At 46.3% G+C, this 15,929-nt stretch overlaps 1 protein-coding gene across 1 annotated transcript in view; it reads left to right on the top strand.

Annotated features, from left to right (window-relative positions):
• The first annotated feature begins 507 nt into the window (after window positions 1–507).
• The window catches only part of NARS2 (asparaginyl-tRNA synthetase 2, mitochondrial (putative)), a 24,055-nt gene continuing 8,633 nt past the window's right edge, over window positions 508–15,929 (top strand). Inside the window, exons 1-7 of the mRNA XM_010021305.1 lie at window positions 508–515; window positions 827–959; window positions 9,378–9,476; window positions 9,898–9,935; window positions 11,926–11,992; window positions 13,477–13,614; window positions 14,709–14,806. Coding sequence (XP_010019607.1) covers window positions 508–515; window positions 827–959; window positions 9,378–9,476; window positions 9,898–9,935; window positions 11,926–11,992; window positions 13,477–13,614; window positions 14,709–14,806 — 581 coding nt within the window. The remainder of the gene's footprint in view (window positions 516–826; window positions 960–9,377; window positions 9,477–9,897; window positions 9,936–11,925; window positions 11,993–13,476; window positions 13,615–14,708; window positions 14,807–15,929) is intronic.

The following is a 15,929-nucleotide window of genomic DNA, read 5'->3' as shown; positions in this document are numbered from 1 at the left end:
GGTTGGACAGAGCCTTGGGCGACATGGTCTAGTGTGAGGTGTCCCTGCCCATGGCAGGGGGTTGGAACTGGATGATCTTAACGTCCTTTCTAGCCCAAACTATTCTATGATTCTGTGATTCGATGTATTTAAGTAGAGTCCCCAGAAGGCTGCTGGAGAAATAGCTTTATAATAGGAAATGTGTTGGTTGCTTCTGCATAACATGATGCTCCAGATGTGTTCTCTGCAGCAGGGATCCCTTTTAGCTGAATCATTTTGAGTTATGTGGAAGGAGCCCAGTTCTTTTATCTGAAGGCTTTTTCAGCAATAACCTTTGGGCTTGCCACTAGAGGGGGACTGCAGGCCGTACACCGTACATCCACCCTGCTGGCCTTCACCAGCCACCTCTCAGTGCTAACAGCAGCAGCAGGACCCTCTCTCCTGTGTTGAGCTCTGGGATGTCACAGCACCCATAAACGTCAGACCTTGCAGCCGAAAAAGCATGAAAGGACCTGGACGAGGGGAGCGATGTCTGGGTGCTCCTCCGGTGATCTAGTTCTGCAGAACAGGATTCTTTATTCCCTCACAGCTACAAAAAGCTCCGTGAGCATCAGTGGTGTTCAGTGAAAGCTGAATAGAGTTTGTGCAACGTCCCCGAGTCATGGAATAACCCCTCTCCATCCCTGGATGAAGGAGCATAACAGCAGCCTACCCAGCAGTGCCATTAAACAGGTCAAAGATGAAATGGAAACATGAGTGCTTCTGTCTCCTGGGAGAAACATGAGGGCTTTATAACAGACTCACTTGTGTGCTGGGCCTGACCTACCTGTTTCTTGTTGCCTTGCAGGGCTTTTACCCACGTGTTCACCTTCGGCCCGACGTTCCGAGCAGAGAACTCACAGAGTCGCCGGCATCTGGCAGAGTTCTATATGGTGGAGGCTGAGCTGTCCTTCACTGAGAGCCTCCAAGACATCATGCAGGTGAGCATTCCAAATATCTCTGCAGCACCACTGCCAGAGCTGCTGCTTTCTCCCTGAGCTGTGCTTCCTGCCCTTGACTGAGGTCACAGCTCCTTTCGCCTTATGTACAGGATGCAAAGAGACTTCCCAAGGATCAGGGTTTGCTCAGCAGAAGTGAAGCCACAGAGGGGATTTGGAAGGGAAGAGAAAGGTGCAAACACAGCCCTCATCTGAATGGGAGGCTGCACAGTTGCTGTGTTGCCCGGAAATGTGTAAATGTGCTTGATGGGTGCTAATGACAGTGGCGCTCTCCCCTTCAAAACCTTCAGCATCTCTCCAGTGAGTCTGAGCAGCATCTCTGCAGTGTATCCCTTGGTGTGCCTGTAAAGAGCTCCTTGGAACCTGCATTGAAATCTCAAATAGAAACAGCAGTTCCTGGCATACATTGTGGTCTGTGGCTCTAGCAGGAGACTGAAACAAATCCTTAGTCAGCTTTTGATTTTTTCAGGATTGACCTCTGGGTTCAGTTTAACCTCATGATGGATGCTAATGCGTTGTACTAGTCTCAGCACAAGCCAGCTTATGCCCAGTAGGACTTGTAAGTAAACATCCACATGCTCTCATCTATCAGATAAGCTCCTTGGGAAGCTATTGGAGAAACAGCCTTAGAAAGAAAAAGACCTGAGGCAGTGGCTACAGATGTAAAAAATAACATCCAGGTGGTGGTTTCTTCAGCCTGGATCATATACAGGCTGCTGAGTCAGTATGGCCTGACAGCAGAGCTGACATAGAATCATAGAATAGTTAGGGTTGGAAAGGACCTTAAGATCATCTAGTTCCAACCCCCCTGCCATGAGCAGGGACACCACACACTAAACTATGTCACCCAAGGCTCTGTCCAATCTGGCTTTGAACACCTCCAGGGTTGGAGCATTCACAACTTCCTTGGGCAACCTATTCCAGTCCCTCACCACCCTCACTGTGAAGAACTTCTTCCTTATGTCTAATCTAAACTTCCCCTGTTTAAGTTTAAACCCAACACCCCTTACCCCACCACTAGAGTCCCTAATGAAGAGTCCCTCCCCAGCATCCTTGTAGGCCCCCTTCAGATATTGGAAGGCTGCTGTGAGGTCTCCACGCAGCTTCTCTTCTCCATCTCTTGTGTGTGCTGCTTCTGTGTCTTGGATGTCTGGATGGCACTGGGTTGTGTGGGCTGACCTGTTGGGAATCTCTGTGCTCTGTCACTAATAGCATCCCATTCTTTCATTTCTCTCTCCTCTTCTCCAGAACAACTATGTGTATTCTTAAAGCACAGCATATGTCTGTGTTTATGCCTTACTTCTTGAGCCCCCTGTTTCTCTAGGTGATCAGGAGCTGATTGAAGTATTCACTGCCTTGATCTAGTATAATAAACAGGGTCTTGTGTTCGAGCCCTTGAACGCATCATGAAGATGTAGAATCTTAGAATCTCAGACTGGTTTGGACTGGAAGGGACCTTAAAGCTCCTCCAGTTCCAACCCCTGTCACGGGCAGGGACACCTTCCACTAGAGCAGGTTGCTCCAAGCCCCTGTGTCCAACCTGGCCTTGAACACTGCCAGGGATGGGGCAGCCACAGCTTCTCTGGGCACCCTGTGCCAGCGCCTCAGCACCCTCACAGAGGAGAGCTTCTGCCTCAGAGCTCATCTCAATCTCCCCTTTCTCAGTACTGTATCTCTGTGTATCTGTACTCCTGTGCCAAGAACTGTAACTTCTTGGCTTTTAAAGCATAGACAGCCAGTTCAGACAGTTTGGAGAATGAGGTTTGAGAACTGTTCTGGAATATGTAGGGCTTTTATTTTTTACTTCCCCCCCTTAGCTTGGCTTTTGTTGTTGCTAAACATCTTGTGAAGTCTCTGCTTGTGTTCTCCTCTTTCTCTTCTTCTCTCTGTTCCAAAGTCTTACCCTATAGCAGAAAGTCTCCTAGGAGCCATGGTTTTGGATTCCTCATAGTGAGCCTACATTGCAACACGCTTACTTCTGTGGTGTTCTCATTTGCAGAAGTGAAGTTCCCATTTCACTTATTTTTAAACCATTGGGCAATCTCTCCTTCAAAACAAAACAAACCTGGCAGCTGCTCCAGAGCCTTAAACTTAAGTTTCTTTTTCCCTTCATAACTGACCTAAATTCAATGTTCTCTCATGGATCTGCCCCTTGGGCAGTTGGTTTGTCGTCATCTGCAAGTTCTTTGTTGAGTGCAGAACGCCCAGTTGAAAGCCTCGGGGGCTCTTGGCCAGGGTGAGCATCTGAACTTTGTCCTCACATAAGAGCTGGATTGTTTCAAACTTTATTTTTAAAACTGCTATTCACCATTTGGACTGAATACCTCTTAACTGCAGCAAGTCAGTGTGCTGGGAATGCTCATAGTGAAGTATGTGCTTCTACACCATGAAGGAATAGCCTTGCTACAAAGAGGTACATGTTTACCATTCTCTGGTAAACGGAGTGCTTTCTCCAGCCAAAGCTCCAAAAGACACAGGTTTCCTTACATAATAAAAGGAAAAGGAAGATTTAATAACAAAGTTACATGTATTTGGGAGCAAAGGGCCTGAAATCTTGGAGCAACAGCCTTTTTTCCCCACCATAATAGCCTGGAATAGTGCTCAGTTATTCCTAAATTAGTAGCACAATTCCTGTGGAGTCTCATGTGTCTTGATAATGCAATCTAAATGTGTATTTTGTGCCAAAATGTGTTTTAGTGCTACAAGGAAGCTTAAACTCTCATGATGCTGGTTTCACAATACTTTCTGTGGAAAGTCCCATGTACTCAGTGTAGCACTCAATGCTGCATGGCTGGGTGACAGTGTTACTGCTGTCATGCACAGGGTTTATGTGAGTGTATCTGAGGAGAGGCCTCTGTGGCCTCTTCCAGAAGAGTCAAGTTGCCCCAAGGCACTTCTCTTTCAAACTGGATGAGAAAGAGAGGCAGTTAGACGAAGATCAGGTTAAGACAGTATTATAGAATCAGACTGGTTTGTGTTGGAAGGGACCTTAAAGCTCCTCCAGTTCCAACCCCCTGCCACGGGCAGGGACACCTTCCACTAGAGCAGGTTGCTCCAAGCCCCTGTGTCCAACCTGGCCTTGAACACTGCCAGGGATGGGGCAGCCACAGCTCCTCTGGGCACCCTGTGCCCGTGCCTCAGCACCCTCCCAGGGAAGAGCTTCTGCCTCAGAGCTCATCTCAATCTCCCCTCTGGCAGGTTCAAGCCATTCCCCTTGTCCTGTCCCTACAGGCCCTTTTCCAAAAGCCCCTCTCCAGGTTTCCTGGAGCCCCTTTAGGCCCTGGAGCTGCTCTAAGGTGTCCCCTTGAGGAGCCTTCTCTTCTCCAGCTGCCCCAGCCCAGCTCTCTCAGCCTGGCTCCAGAGCAGAGCTGCTCCAGCCCTCGCAGCAGCATCTTTGTAGAAGGGGTCCAGTTTGCATGGAAATCTCTGGATTCACTGGAGCCATTGCCCCTCTAGTCCCTGAGTTCAATGTCCAAGGTCTCCACTCTCATCTGTGCTTCGAGATGCCTGCTGCCCACTCTCCTCCTCTCTTCAGTGCCGTGTCCTGTAGCTGTATTTGTAGGTCATTATCTTCTATTCTTATTCCTCTGTCTTGGCAGTGCATTGGATTTAAAGGATTCCACTTCACTCATGACACTGATGGGGTCTCAAAGAGGCCATATGTGCAGGCATTATTGAATTCCATCAAACACACATACAAAACCATGTTAAAAAACACAATATTTAGGCTATATAATTAGGAAATGCCAGAAGGAAGTTTTCCTGAGGGCATTTGTGCATAGCGTTAGTCTTCCTTGACAAGACTACACCCTAGCACCACTGTCTCTTTAAGAGATGGGTAATACATCTCTTTAAGATGAAGAATACAATTTAACACACAGTATTTGAGCTCTGGCCTGAGGGCAGAAGTATCGTCTTCCACTAGTTATGTACTTCATCAAAATTAGTTTGCTGTCATTACAGCCCAGCAACATGGAGCATTATTACCTCCATTTACAGAAGGGATTTGAGGCATGAGATGAAGTCAGCAGTAGTGCTGGATTTGGGTGTCCGTTTCAGGGCACCTTAGATCTGAAACAAGGGTGTGGGTTCATTCCCAGAGCAGTTTGCACTCAGAATACTTTCTGTCTTCAGTGCCAAGGCGAAGGCAGTTGGGCAAATCTGACTGCAGACTCCAGGAACAAACACTGGTAAGCACATGGGAAGGATTTGTTCCAGGTGCCTTGCACAGCACTCTGTAGGGACATCTGGGTATCTGCAGGGCTATAGGTTCCTTACTGAAGTGGCATCCAGCAGACATAACTGAGGCTCTTTCTGTTCCCTAACATCCATCAGCATTTATTGCTCAGGTTCAATGGCCTGTGAAGAAGTGGTCTGACAGACAAGAGTCTCCTTACTTTCATGACACGAGTCCATTTGACAAGGACCTGTAGGGACAGGCCAAGGGGAATGGCTTGAACCTGCCAGAGGGGAGATTGAGATGAGCTCTTAGGCAGAAGTTCTTCCCTGTGAGGGTGCTGAGGTGCTGGCACAGGGTGCCCAGAGAAGCTGTGGCTGCCCCATCCCTGGCAGTGTTCAAGGCCAGGTTGGACACAGGGGCTTGGAGCAACCTGCTCTAGTGGAAGGTGTCCCTGCCCATGGCAGGGGTTGGAGCTGGATGAGCTTTAAGGTCCCTTCCAACACAAACCAGTCTGGGATTCTGCGATTCTGTTTGGGAAGAGCCTTAGACAAGGAAAAAGCCATTGAAATCGTAGCAAGTGGCTCATCCCAGAGGTGAGCCTTATGTCCAAAAGCCCATTAATTTGGTTGCTTCATAATGGGAATGTAGAAGTTCTGCTGGTATGAGGGCAGGCACAAAGGATAGAGGGATGTTCCCCCTTCTCCCTCATCCCTCCCAGCCTTTCTCTCTTCACTTTTCAGAGCAGTTCAGCAGAATCAATCCTGGCTTTCCCCAATGTTGCTGTGGAACATAATGGTTAACTGTCCAATTTTGATGAGGAGCAGCTCCCAACTGTATTGTTTAATTTTAACTTGGATCTTTTGATATTGCAGCTTATCCTCTTCCCAAATAAAATTATGACCAGAGTTGAAACAGAGGAAATCATCAGAAAAACAGCAGTAAATGTCAGTAGCAGCAATTGAAGGTGCTCTGTACTATAAGAGGGGTTCAAATTATCATCTTTATTGCATAAGACACTTCGAGAAAAATCACAAGAGGAGCCAGTAGAATTTGTGTTGCTCTATTTATCTGGGACATGCATATGGATGCAGTGTAGATCACAGGGTATTTACATATGCAACTTTCAAGTGGACCACTATTTTTTGCCTTCATGCTTGCTCCCACACACTGTACGTGTGTGCACATCTACACACACACACAGAGGGGAGATTTGCATCTCATCTTGCTCATAAATTCTCCTCTCTCAGCTATATAACCAACAGCTCAGGACCCACTCTGGAGAGATGCTGTTGTTATAGAATCACAGAGTAACAGACTGGTTTGGGCTGAAGGTACCTTAAAGCTCACACAGTTCCAACCCCTGCCACGGGCAGGGACACCTTCCACTAGAGCAGGTTGCTCCAAGCTCCTGTGTCCAACCTGGCCTTGAACACTGCCAGGGACGGGGCAGCCACAGCTTCTCTGGGCACCCTGTGCCAGTGCCTCAGCACCCTCACAGGGAAGAACTTCTGCCTTATATCTAAATCTCTCTTGTTTAAGTTTGAGCCCGCCACCCTTGTCCTACCACTACAGTCCCATGTTTCTTTCAGGATATATTCAAACCAATCACTTTGCCTGTATCTCCAGCTCACGCATTCCCTCAAACCAGCAAGCCAGTGCTTATTCTTCCCCACTTGTTTTCATACAGCCTACTCTCCAGTCCTTCATTATGCTTAAAGCCAGAACTTCTCAGTTCAACAGCATTTTCTCCCCCTCCCTTCCTTTTTCCCCTCCACTGTTCATGCCTAATGCACATTTGGCATGAATAAGAACTAAGAGCAGCGAGGAGGCCAATGCATGACCCACATGTCTGTCTCTTTTGCCAGGATAAAAAACCTCCATTTCAAACCTGGAAATGTTTCTCAGATTGTTTTTCCCATCCCACCCACCTCTTTTTTCCACAGGAGGAAGCTGCTCATGTTGAATGCTGTGGGAACCTAACTGTTACTTTATCGCACAGCGAGGAAAAGAAGTGCTAATTAAACAACATGCTCTTCTGAAACCAGATGATACTTTCATTTTCTAGAAAGAGGAAGCTTCATGTAAAATCCCTTTGTCTCTGCCTGGTGAAACCAGATGAAGTGCCAAGAAGTTTTCTAATTTCATTTGCATAAGCCTTTTCCAAGCTACTTTGAAGAAAGTTCAAAGCTGCCTGGTTGGTTCAGGAATGCTGGCTTTTCATTTCCTCTGTACTTGAGTACCAGGAGGGGGAAAACTGTTCATCTGCATATGGTAATGCTGTTCCTTTATTTGGATCTTGAGGGCCCAGGTTGATGCAGGAGTCTGGAGGCTGAGTTTGGCTCCAGAGGAGTCAGAATGGATTTACCAGCTACTCTGGGCTGGTGGGATGCAGAGGTAGTTCAGGTGATGAAGGATGTTCTTCTAAACATAAGATTTTGAATAACGTGCCTGAAATCTCATCTTGGCTGTGTCAGTAGCCCAGCTTCTTTTCTGTGCCTTTTCTTCCTCTTACCCTCTAAGATCTGGTTCTTTGCAAGGCAGAGACCTGCTCAGATCTGCTGACTGAATGTCAGGTTCATCTTGTCACAGTCTCCCCTGGGCTTTGCTATGTCTAGGTCCTGCTACTCACCTAGATATCATCAGTGGATACTTCGCTTCTCTCAACTCTACAATTAATGATGCTCACAATAAAACCCAGGAAAAACCTGGTCCCATCCCAGGCTGAGGTGTGCAGCCCAGCTGCATGGCTCTGTTCCAAAGGAGATGAGAATAAGGAGGTTGGTTGTGAAGAAGAGTTGGGATCATCAGCACTACACAGGTACCAACCACCTCTTTGTGCAGGTGTAGGGCTATGAGGAGCCATGAGAACTCTTAACCTGCACAACAGCAAGTGTCTTGGATGGTCTGCTTTGCTTATTCAATAGAGAAGATCACTTTCAAAGTTGATCACAATGCCAGGGCATCCCACATGGGGGCTTTTCTTGTTCAGAATCAAAATGGCATTTTGATTTCTTATGGGTGAAGCCCGTTTTACTGGATAAGTGTATCCAAATTGCATGGTAATGTCATATAGTTAATTCGCATTAGTTTAGGGAAATGAAACCACATCTATTTTAGTTTCTCAAACATCCATGCATTGCTGTCCTCTGCTTTAGCTCTCTTCTCATCTCTGTCCATGTTCTCTTTGCTTTGCTCTTGCTGAGCACAGTCTCTGTAGCTGGGATCTGTTTGATGGGCTGGCTCTACACAGTACACATTTCACAGAATCACAGACTGGTTTGAGTTGGAAAGGACCTTAAGATCATCCAGTTCCACCCCCCTGCCACGAGCAGGGACACCACACACTAGACCATGTCACCCAAGGCTCTGTCCAGCCTGGCCTTGAACACTGCCAGGGATGGAGCATTTACCACTTCTCTGGGCACCCTGTGCCAGCACCTCAGCACCCTCACAGGGAAGAACTTCTTTCTGAACTTCCCCTGTTTCAGTTTGAACCCATCACCCCTTGTCCTATCACTCCAGTCCCTGATGAAGGTCCCTCCCCAGCATCCTTGTAGCCCCCTTCAGACACTGGAAGCTGCTCTGAGGTTTCCATGCAGCTTCTCTTCTCCAGCCTGAACAGCCCCAGTGTTCTCAGCCTGTCTTCACACAGGAGATGCTTACAGGAGCTGCTCCAGCCCCTGATCATCCTCATGTCCTCCTCTGAGCTTGCTCCAACAGCTCCATGTCCTTCTTGTGTTAAGGACACTAGAACTGCACATAGTGCTGCAAGTACTCCTTTCCTTTACTTCTTCCTCTTTTAACAACAAAGCACAAACCCAGAATTGCTCATTACAGAACAGACACCCCACTAATAATTAATCTGAAATCACTTAACACAAATGGTTGTAAAGTGGGTGTTTGAGGCTGCCCAGGGCTGCCGCTTGAGTACTTCAGCTGTGCCTTTTTCACTGGAGATACCTGACTGAAGGTACTGAGACCATCAGCAGGCACTGAAGCCCTAAACCCACAGCAGAAATACAGGTCCCAGGCCTCTTCAGCTACTGAGCAAGCCTGCTAATGAGGAGCATTAACAAGCTAGCACCCTTTTATGCAGTCTGACCATGCAGAAGGACAGAAGCTCCTTCGCTACCCTTTGGCTGATGCATACTGTGTTTTATTTATAGCCTGGGACATCTAAGCAGTGTTAGTTTTTCATGCCCTCCTGTTTTCTCTATTAGGTTATGGAAGATCTTTTCAAGACTGTAACAAGCACTGTGCTCTCCAAATGTCCTCGTGATGTTGAGCTATTTCATAAATACATAGCTCCTGCCCAGAAGGTAATAAATGTGACAGGAAAGAGCTGCAATTTATGCATTTTGGGGGCTTTTGGCTACAGGGGGGCTTAATTTTGTTATTATTTTTATTACTGTGTTGTCCTGTGTTACCAAACTATGAAGAGCTAAAGGTCAGTCTGAGCTTAAGTGAGTGTTCACACCAAGACAGAGAGGACACACAACTTTCTGTAGCTGATAGCACATGTGGCATAACTGTAGCTGTCACACCATCCAGCAACCTCTGAATCATCAGCTGCAGTAATGTGGTACCCTTTGAGCACTGGATGGCTGGGATTTTAGCCCGTATTTAGATGGCAATGCAGACCCACAAGTTAAAACTTGGAGGAACTTTTCTGACTTTTCTCTGGTTCCTTGAACCCTTGAGAGTAGCTTTACATTTTTATTTTCTCTTGTTTTGACCAAGGGCAGGTTGGAACAAATGCTGAAGAACAAATTTGTAATGTAAGTACTTGTATTTCAAAGTGATCTGGAAGAGGTAAGAGTTCCTGGTTTTGTATGTTCTTTTTCTTTCCCAACTCATTGTCTTCTGAGTTAGAGTTATGTCTCTAAAAGAGCACAAACTGCAGTTCCCTTTGTACTCTATTGCATGAGGCTGGCATCTGAATTTGCTGGCCTTTGGCTTTTGCTTCCCTGGGCAAGATCCTCTTTCTATATGGGTATCCTGCTTTCAGCATGTACCTGCACAGTGGTTTGCTCACTCTTGCTTGGTTTTGGCTTTGGTGCTCTGCCTTTCTTTAAGCTTCTACTCCAGTGGCTCCCTTATTATGAAACTATTGTTTGATGTTTAAACATTCAAGTTGGTTTTCTATTTCCAATTGCTTGTGCAGCTGCCAGTTCTATGCATGCTAAAGAACTGAAGGGTTTTGCTTTCCCTCCTTGGCCCCCAAGAATACATCATCTTCCCTACTCTTGGCTGTCTCTTCAAATAGTGGTGCTCTCCATTCATCCCACAGAACATTGTAGGGCTGCTCAGCCCAGCACTGGTTTTCCTGTTAAGCTACAGCCACACGTGGGCAACAGGATCATGATAGATCCTCCCTGTGCCTCGTGCCTGCATTAAGCACCATGGAAGACCTCAATGAAGTCGCTGTCTCCCCATGTCAGTCCTTTTCCCTTTGGATCTAACTGATATTCCCAGGAGGACAGAGTTGCACCCAGCTTCTCCCATGGTCCAAGGAAAAAGAGAGTGAGTCAGCCCATCTCTCTCCCTCTCTTTCTCCCTCTTCATGCATTCCTGGCTTATACACGTCAGTTACATGTGTTGAACCTCTGCCAATGCTATACCTCACTTGGACCATGGCCTCATATAACCCAAACACATGGAGCAATATACTCCTTCTTCAGGTATTTCCTCCAGAAGCCTTCCCTGTATTGGTGAAACCTTGTAACTGGGTGTAAGGAGCTTGTGCCCTTTAGGGAATTTGGCTTATAGCTGGATTTAGTCAATGATACAGAGAGATTAAATCACTGGGATCAGGTTATTTTTAATTCACTCTGCCCACAACATTTTCTTGGTACGTGGAAAACTTGTCAGCAGAAGTATCTTCCACTGAGTCTTGATTTCCAGTTACCAAACCTGCAGCATCTTCCACTGCACTTCCTCTGTTTGCTCTGCCATGATGCTGTTACTTTGTACTGCTGGAAGTAGGAAGAGAATCCACTCTGGGATCATAGAATCACAGAATGGTGAGGGTTGGAGAGGACCTTAAGATCATCTAGTTCCAACCCCTCTACCAGAGGAGCAGAGAAACATTGCTGCAAATCATAGAACCATAGAACAGTTTGGGTTGGAAGGGATCTTTAAAGCTCATCTAGTCCAACCCCCCTGCAATGAACAGGGGCATCTTCGGCTAGATCAGATTGCTCAGCCTGGCCTTAAATGTCTCCAAGGGTGGCACATCCACCACCTCTCTGGGCAACCTGTGCCAGTGTTTTACCACCCTCATTGTAAAGCACTTTTTTCTCACATCCAGCCTGAAATTAATCTCAACATCTTTAAAATGAAGATGTTTGAGCTCCAAGCCCTTTGCACTCTGGCTGTTATTTTTGCTTAACACCATCCTGAACAGGAGAGCTGTGCTGTTGGAGCTGTGCTGATGACAAAATGTTTTCCACCACTTTATAAGAAGCAATTCTCTGCAGAGCTCACTTCTGACTAAAATGCAACATTGCAATAATGCAGAAGTGTTTTGAGAGCTTGGCGCTTCCTGCCCTGCATGTAGCTGAAGCACAGGAAAACAGCGTTCTTTGCCATGTAAAATGGGGTTTGGTTTCTATCCAAAGAAGCATTGCTGGGAAGTCTGACATCACAGCACAAGTTGGCATGGTGGTGGGGAAATGCCTCCTTCATTTTCCAGCGTGGCTCTTAGCCAGAAAACTTTGTTATTCCTCTCATAGTTATCTTAAAGACTTTTTTTTCCTCCTCTTGCAGCATTTCCTACAGCGAAGCAATGGAAATTCTGAAGCAAGCTTCTCAAGCTTTCACTTTCAAGCCAGAGGTAGGTGGTTGCCTGCTGGCTTGTCCCTGTACCTTTGAACAGCAATATAAAGAGTGAGATCTGTAATAGAACGTGTAACATGCAGGGAAGGAAGTGATGAGTTTGCTCTTCAAGGACCGAGGCTTTAGCGAAGGCACTTCACTTTCCTGTATGTGAGTAGTGCTGAGTGTGTTGTGGGTTCAGTAGCAGTGATCTAAGGAGAGGTGCTACAACAGTCCTCAAATAAAGGAATGATATTAGGAGAGCACCAAAAGTTTGACAAGGGCTAAGAAGCCAAAACCACATCAAAACACCATGTAATCTAGATGTCAGTGATGGGAATCCATTGCCTTCCCAAAGCATAGATGTTGACTGGGAAAAAGAATCATATGCAGCTTTTTATAACACTCTTAAGTTATGGTATTATGCCCCATCCCTGGCAGTGTTCAAGGCCAGGTTGGACACGGGGGCTTGGAGCAACCTGCTCTAGTGGAAGGTGTCCCTGCCCGTGGCAGGGGCTTGGGACTGGATGAGCTTTAAGGTCCCTTCCAACCCAAACCAGTCTGTTACTCTGTGGTTTTCCAACACTCATATTTTGCCCAATTTCAGAGACACACAGCAGCAGGGAGAGTGTTCGTGGTGATGCTTATCTCGTGTATACTGATTAATCTTCACCTCGATCTGATGCTTTGAGGAAAATAACCCTCTGGCTGAAGCCACCTTCATAGCCATTTGGGTAACTGTCTTATCTCTGTGTACAAGTGGGTGTAGAACCTCAAATCCTGTATCTGTACTACCTTGATCTGAGACAGCAAATGTAGTTCAGATGAAGAGAGCCTGCAGAGTATCCGTTCCCCTCTTCCTTTTCCACTCCCCTAGTATTCTCTGCGCATCCTATAATGGTCTGTAGTCAAAAGGCACAGAATTTATAACATCACTGGAAGAAAGGAGATGTGAAGGGCATTGCATGTCCATGGTTTCTTATAACAGAGAATTGGTTAATAGGATGCTGGGTTTTCTTAAGTGAGAATTAATGTAGCATGTAAGAGGACCCAGCGGGGAAGAGAGCGGTCAGCCTAGCAAAGCTGCTTTCTAAATACCAAAGGTAATACTGAAACAAGGCTGGGTTGCTGGCTTGAGTAAGCTGACTTTAGATAGATGCCTGTTTCCCTTGAGCTATGTGGAGTGTGGTTTGGGGCTTTATATTTTGTTTGTTTGGGGTTTGTTCTGATTTGATACTCGATGCTTGGACTTGATGCAGGAATGATCTGTGCCTGTTCTGTGAAAGCTAAACCATATTATTTTCATTGATTTACTCTGCCTTAAAACTCATGAATCTCTGTCTGCTTAACAGATCTTCCCAGTGACCTGTGTGAGAAGTTGCTGTGCTTGATTTCATGTTATTTGAAGCTGCAATATCTCCTGTGCAGGGATTTTGCTGGGTCTCTTGCCACAGGCAAGATGCACCAGAGCAGGATCCCAGGTCCCTTTCTCTGTCTTTACAGTGGGGCTGTGACCTCCAAACGGAGCATGAAAAGTACCTGGTGAAGCACTGTGGTGAGGTTCCTGTGTTTGTGATTAACTACCCATATGACCTCAAACCTTTCTACATGCGGGACAACGAAGATGGACCTCAACATACAGTGAGTCCGTGGGTCACACTTCCACCACTTCTTTGGTTAGGCTTGTGTCTTAGCCTATAGATACATACATACATAAGGATAGTCTTCTTCTGTGTCTGTACTCAAGAAGTCCAAGGTAAGATGTGACCATTAGGTGATCCTCTCCAATCTTTTTCCTGTTGTAGAATAAATCCTCAAAGCAGGAACGAGAGGAAGAGAAAGATTCAGGATTTGGATAGTGTGAAGTTTTTGCTTAAGTCCCTTAAGACAAGTTTGCCATAGTGTATTTTCCTGGTAAACTTCTGTACTACTGGGTGAAAAGCCTACAATTGCATGGCTTCAAGTAGTCCATGATTTTCTTGTCATCCAAATGTGGCATCCGTGTAATCCTCAAACAGCAAATGGGCACAAGAAGTAAGCTCTTACTCCACAAGTCTCATGCTTTGAAGGTGTGATTTCACAGTTAACTGAGACAACATGAAGCATTGCTTCTGATAAAAGGAGCAATTACCACACCGTGTGCCACTGTCACTTCAGTGGCTTTAATTTTAGCAACAGTTCAGCTGTGGGATAAGGAAAGTATCCCTAGAATACAGAGGAGACAGCCAGCCCAAACCTAACCATTGAAGTGGTAACCCTGGGACCATTTATCCATTGGTATAATTACCACTAGTGCTGGCTCAAGGAATGGGGGCAGCTGGGGGCAAACACAAGTTACAGCGTCAGAGCAGCTTAAACTCTAAGGGAACCAGGGCTTCAGGAAAGCTGCCTGTGTGTCTTCCCTTTCTTGTGAGTTGCTGTTGGGTTCTTTATACCCTGCACAGGCTTGCCTACATACACAGGTTGTCAGTGCAGTGGCCTGGTGGGATTCAGCTCACACCACCTGCTGTAGGTGTCCTCAGTCTGGAACATCACTGCACTCATTTTGGTTTTCTGTAGACTTACTGGTGGTTATCACTGAGAAGTTCCCTCCCAGCCTTCTCCTGTCAGCCAGGGACTTTTCAAGCACATACAAATACTTTACCTAAGTGCAAACAACCATCAGTGTCAACTGTACTTCTGCCACAGATGTATGGCTGTATGAGGCGGCTTAAATCAGTTTTCTATCTTTCAAGGTTGCAGCAGTTGATCTCCTGGTGCCAGGAGTAGGGGAGTTGTGTGGAGGCAGCTTGAGAGAGGAGCGACTGCCCTTCCTCGAGTCACGCTTACAGAGGTATGGAAAACCCACAGGAGCCAGGAGATTGGCCTGACCAAGAGAGTGCTTCAGCAGCCCTCAGTGGTTGGCAGGACAGAGGAGTGGAAGGGCAACTAATGGTACTTAAAAGAAGCCTATTCTTGTCTTTGAGGTACCTACTTATCTGAGTAGGTGATCACGAACTGATGAAGAAGTTCTTGTGCTTCTGTTGTAGGTATGCAAACTGCCTCTCTATTTTAGCTCATCAGAGGAGTCTGTGTTATTCTGGGGCAGCAGAATGCCTCAGCTCTTCTGGGACTATCTGGAAGAGGGTCTGATATGAGGCATTTCATCCTTGAACCTTTCCTTCACAGTTTTTGTGGCTGAGAGTGGGTTGCAAAGGTGGAAGTTGTCACGTAGCCAGTGCTTAGATATATTTGTCATCACATTGTGTAACTGAGGAACTGCAGTTTTGGTCAGAAGCTTCTCTCACTGTGATGCATCTGGCCCCAGTGACATCATTTCAGAGAATATGGTTCTTTGCTAATAGTTTTATGGGAAGCCTGGGACCTGTACTCTTGTCATACAGGCTCCTTCCCTGCTGCTTTATTCTGGATGATGTGACTTTGAGTAATTTTAGGCTAAATTCAGTGTCAGAATATCAAACTGATGTTTAAGTAACAACAATTGACATAATAGATGGAGTGATTCTCCATAGACAATTACTCCCATGGACAATCTTGTTTGATTGTTCAAAAGAACCATTCACAGGATCATAGAGGGGTTTGAGTTGGACCCTACACCCCCCCCCGTTCCCACCCCCCTGCCGTAGGCAGGGACACCTTCCACTAGAGCAGGTTGCTCCAAGCCCTCTCCAGCTTGGCCTTGGACACATCTATTTGGTCCAGTCATACATTTTTGCAAAGCAATTCTGTGAGGAGGATGACTCCCAGAGTAACGCCATTTACACACTGGGAATGAATTTGTTGCTTAAATCAGCCCCATGCTCACAAAGATATCTCTAGTCAGTGGAGAAGAGCAAAATCCATTTCAGCGTAATGAATCCAAAAGGCACAGGGCCATTAAAACCACCAGAACATTGGCTCTCAATCTGTGGTATAGGATATTATTCCCTGTGTTTCCTGCTATTCTTGCAAATTCT

This window comes from Nestor notabilis, unplaced genomic scaffold (genome assembly GCF_000696875.1).
Source record: "Nestor notabilis isolate BGI_N333 unplaced genomic scaffold, ASM69687v1 scaffold1249, whole genome shotgun sequence".
Lineage (NCBI taxonomy): Eukaryota > Metazoa > Chordata > Aves > Psittaciformes > Psittacidae > Nestor > Nestor notabilis.
Note: the sequence above shows the minus strand (reverse complement) of the source record. Positions and strands in the feature narration are given on the sequence as shown.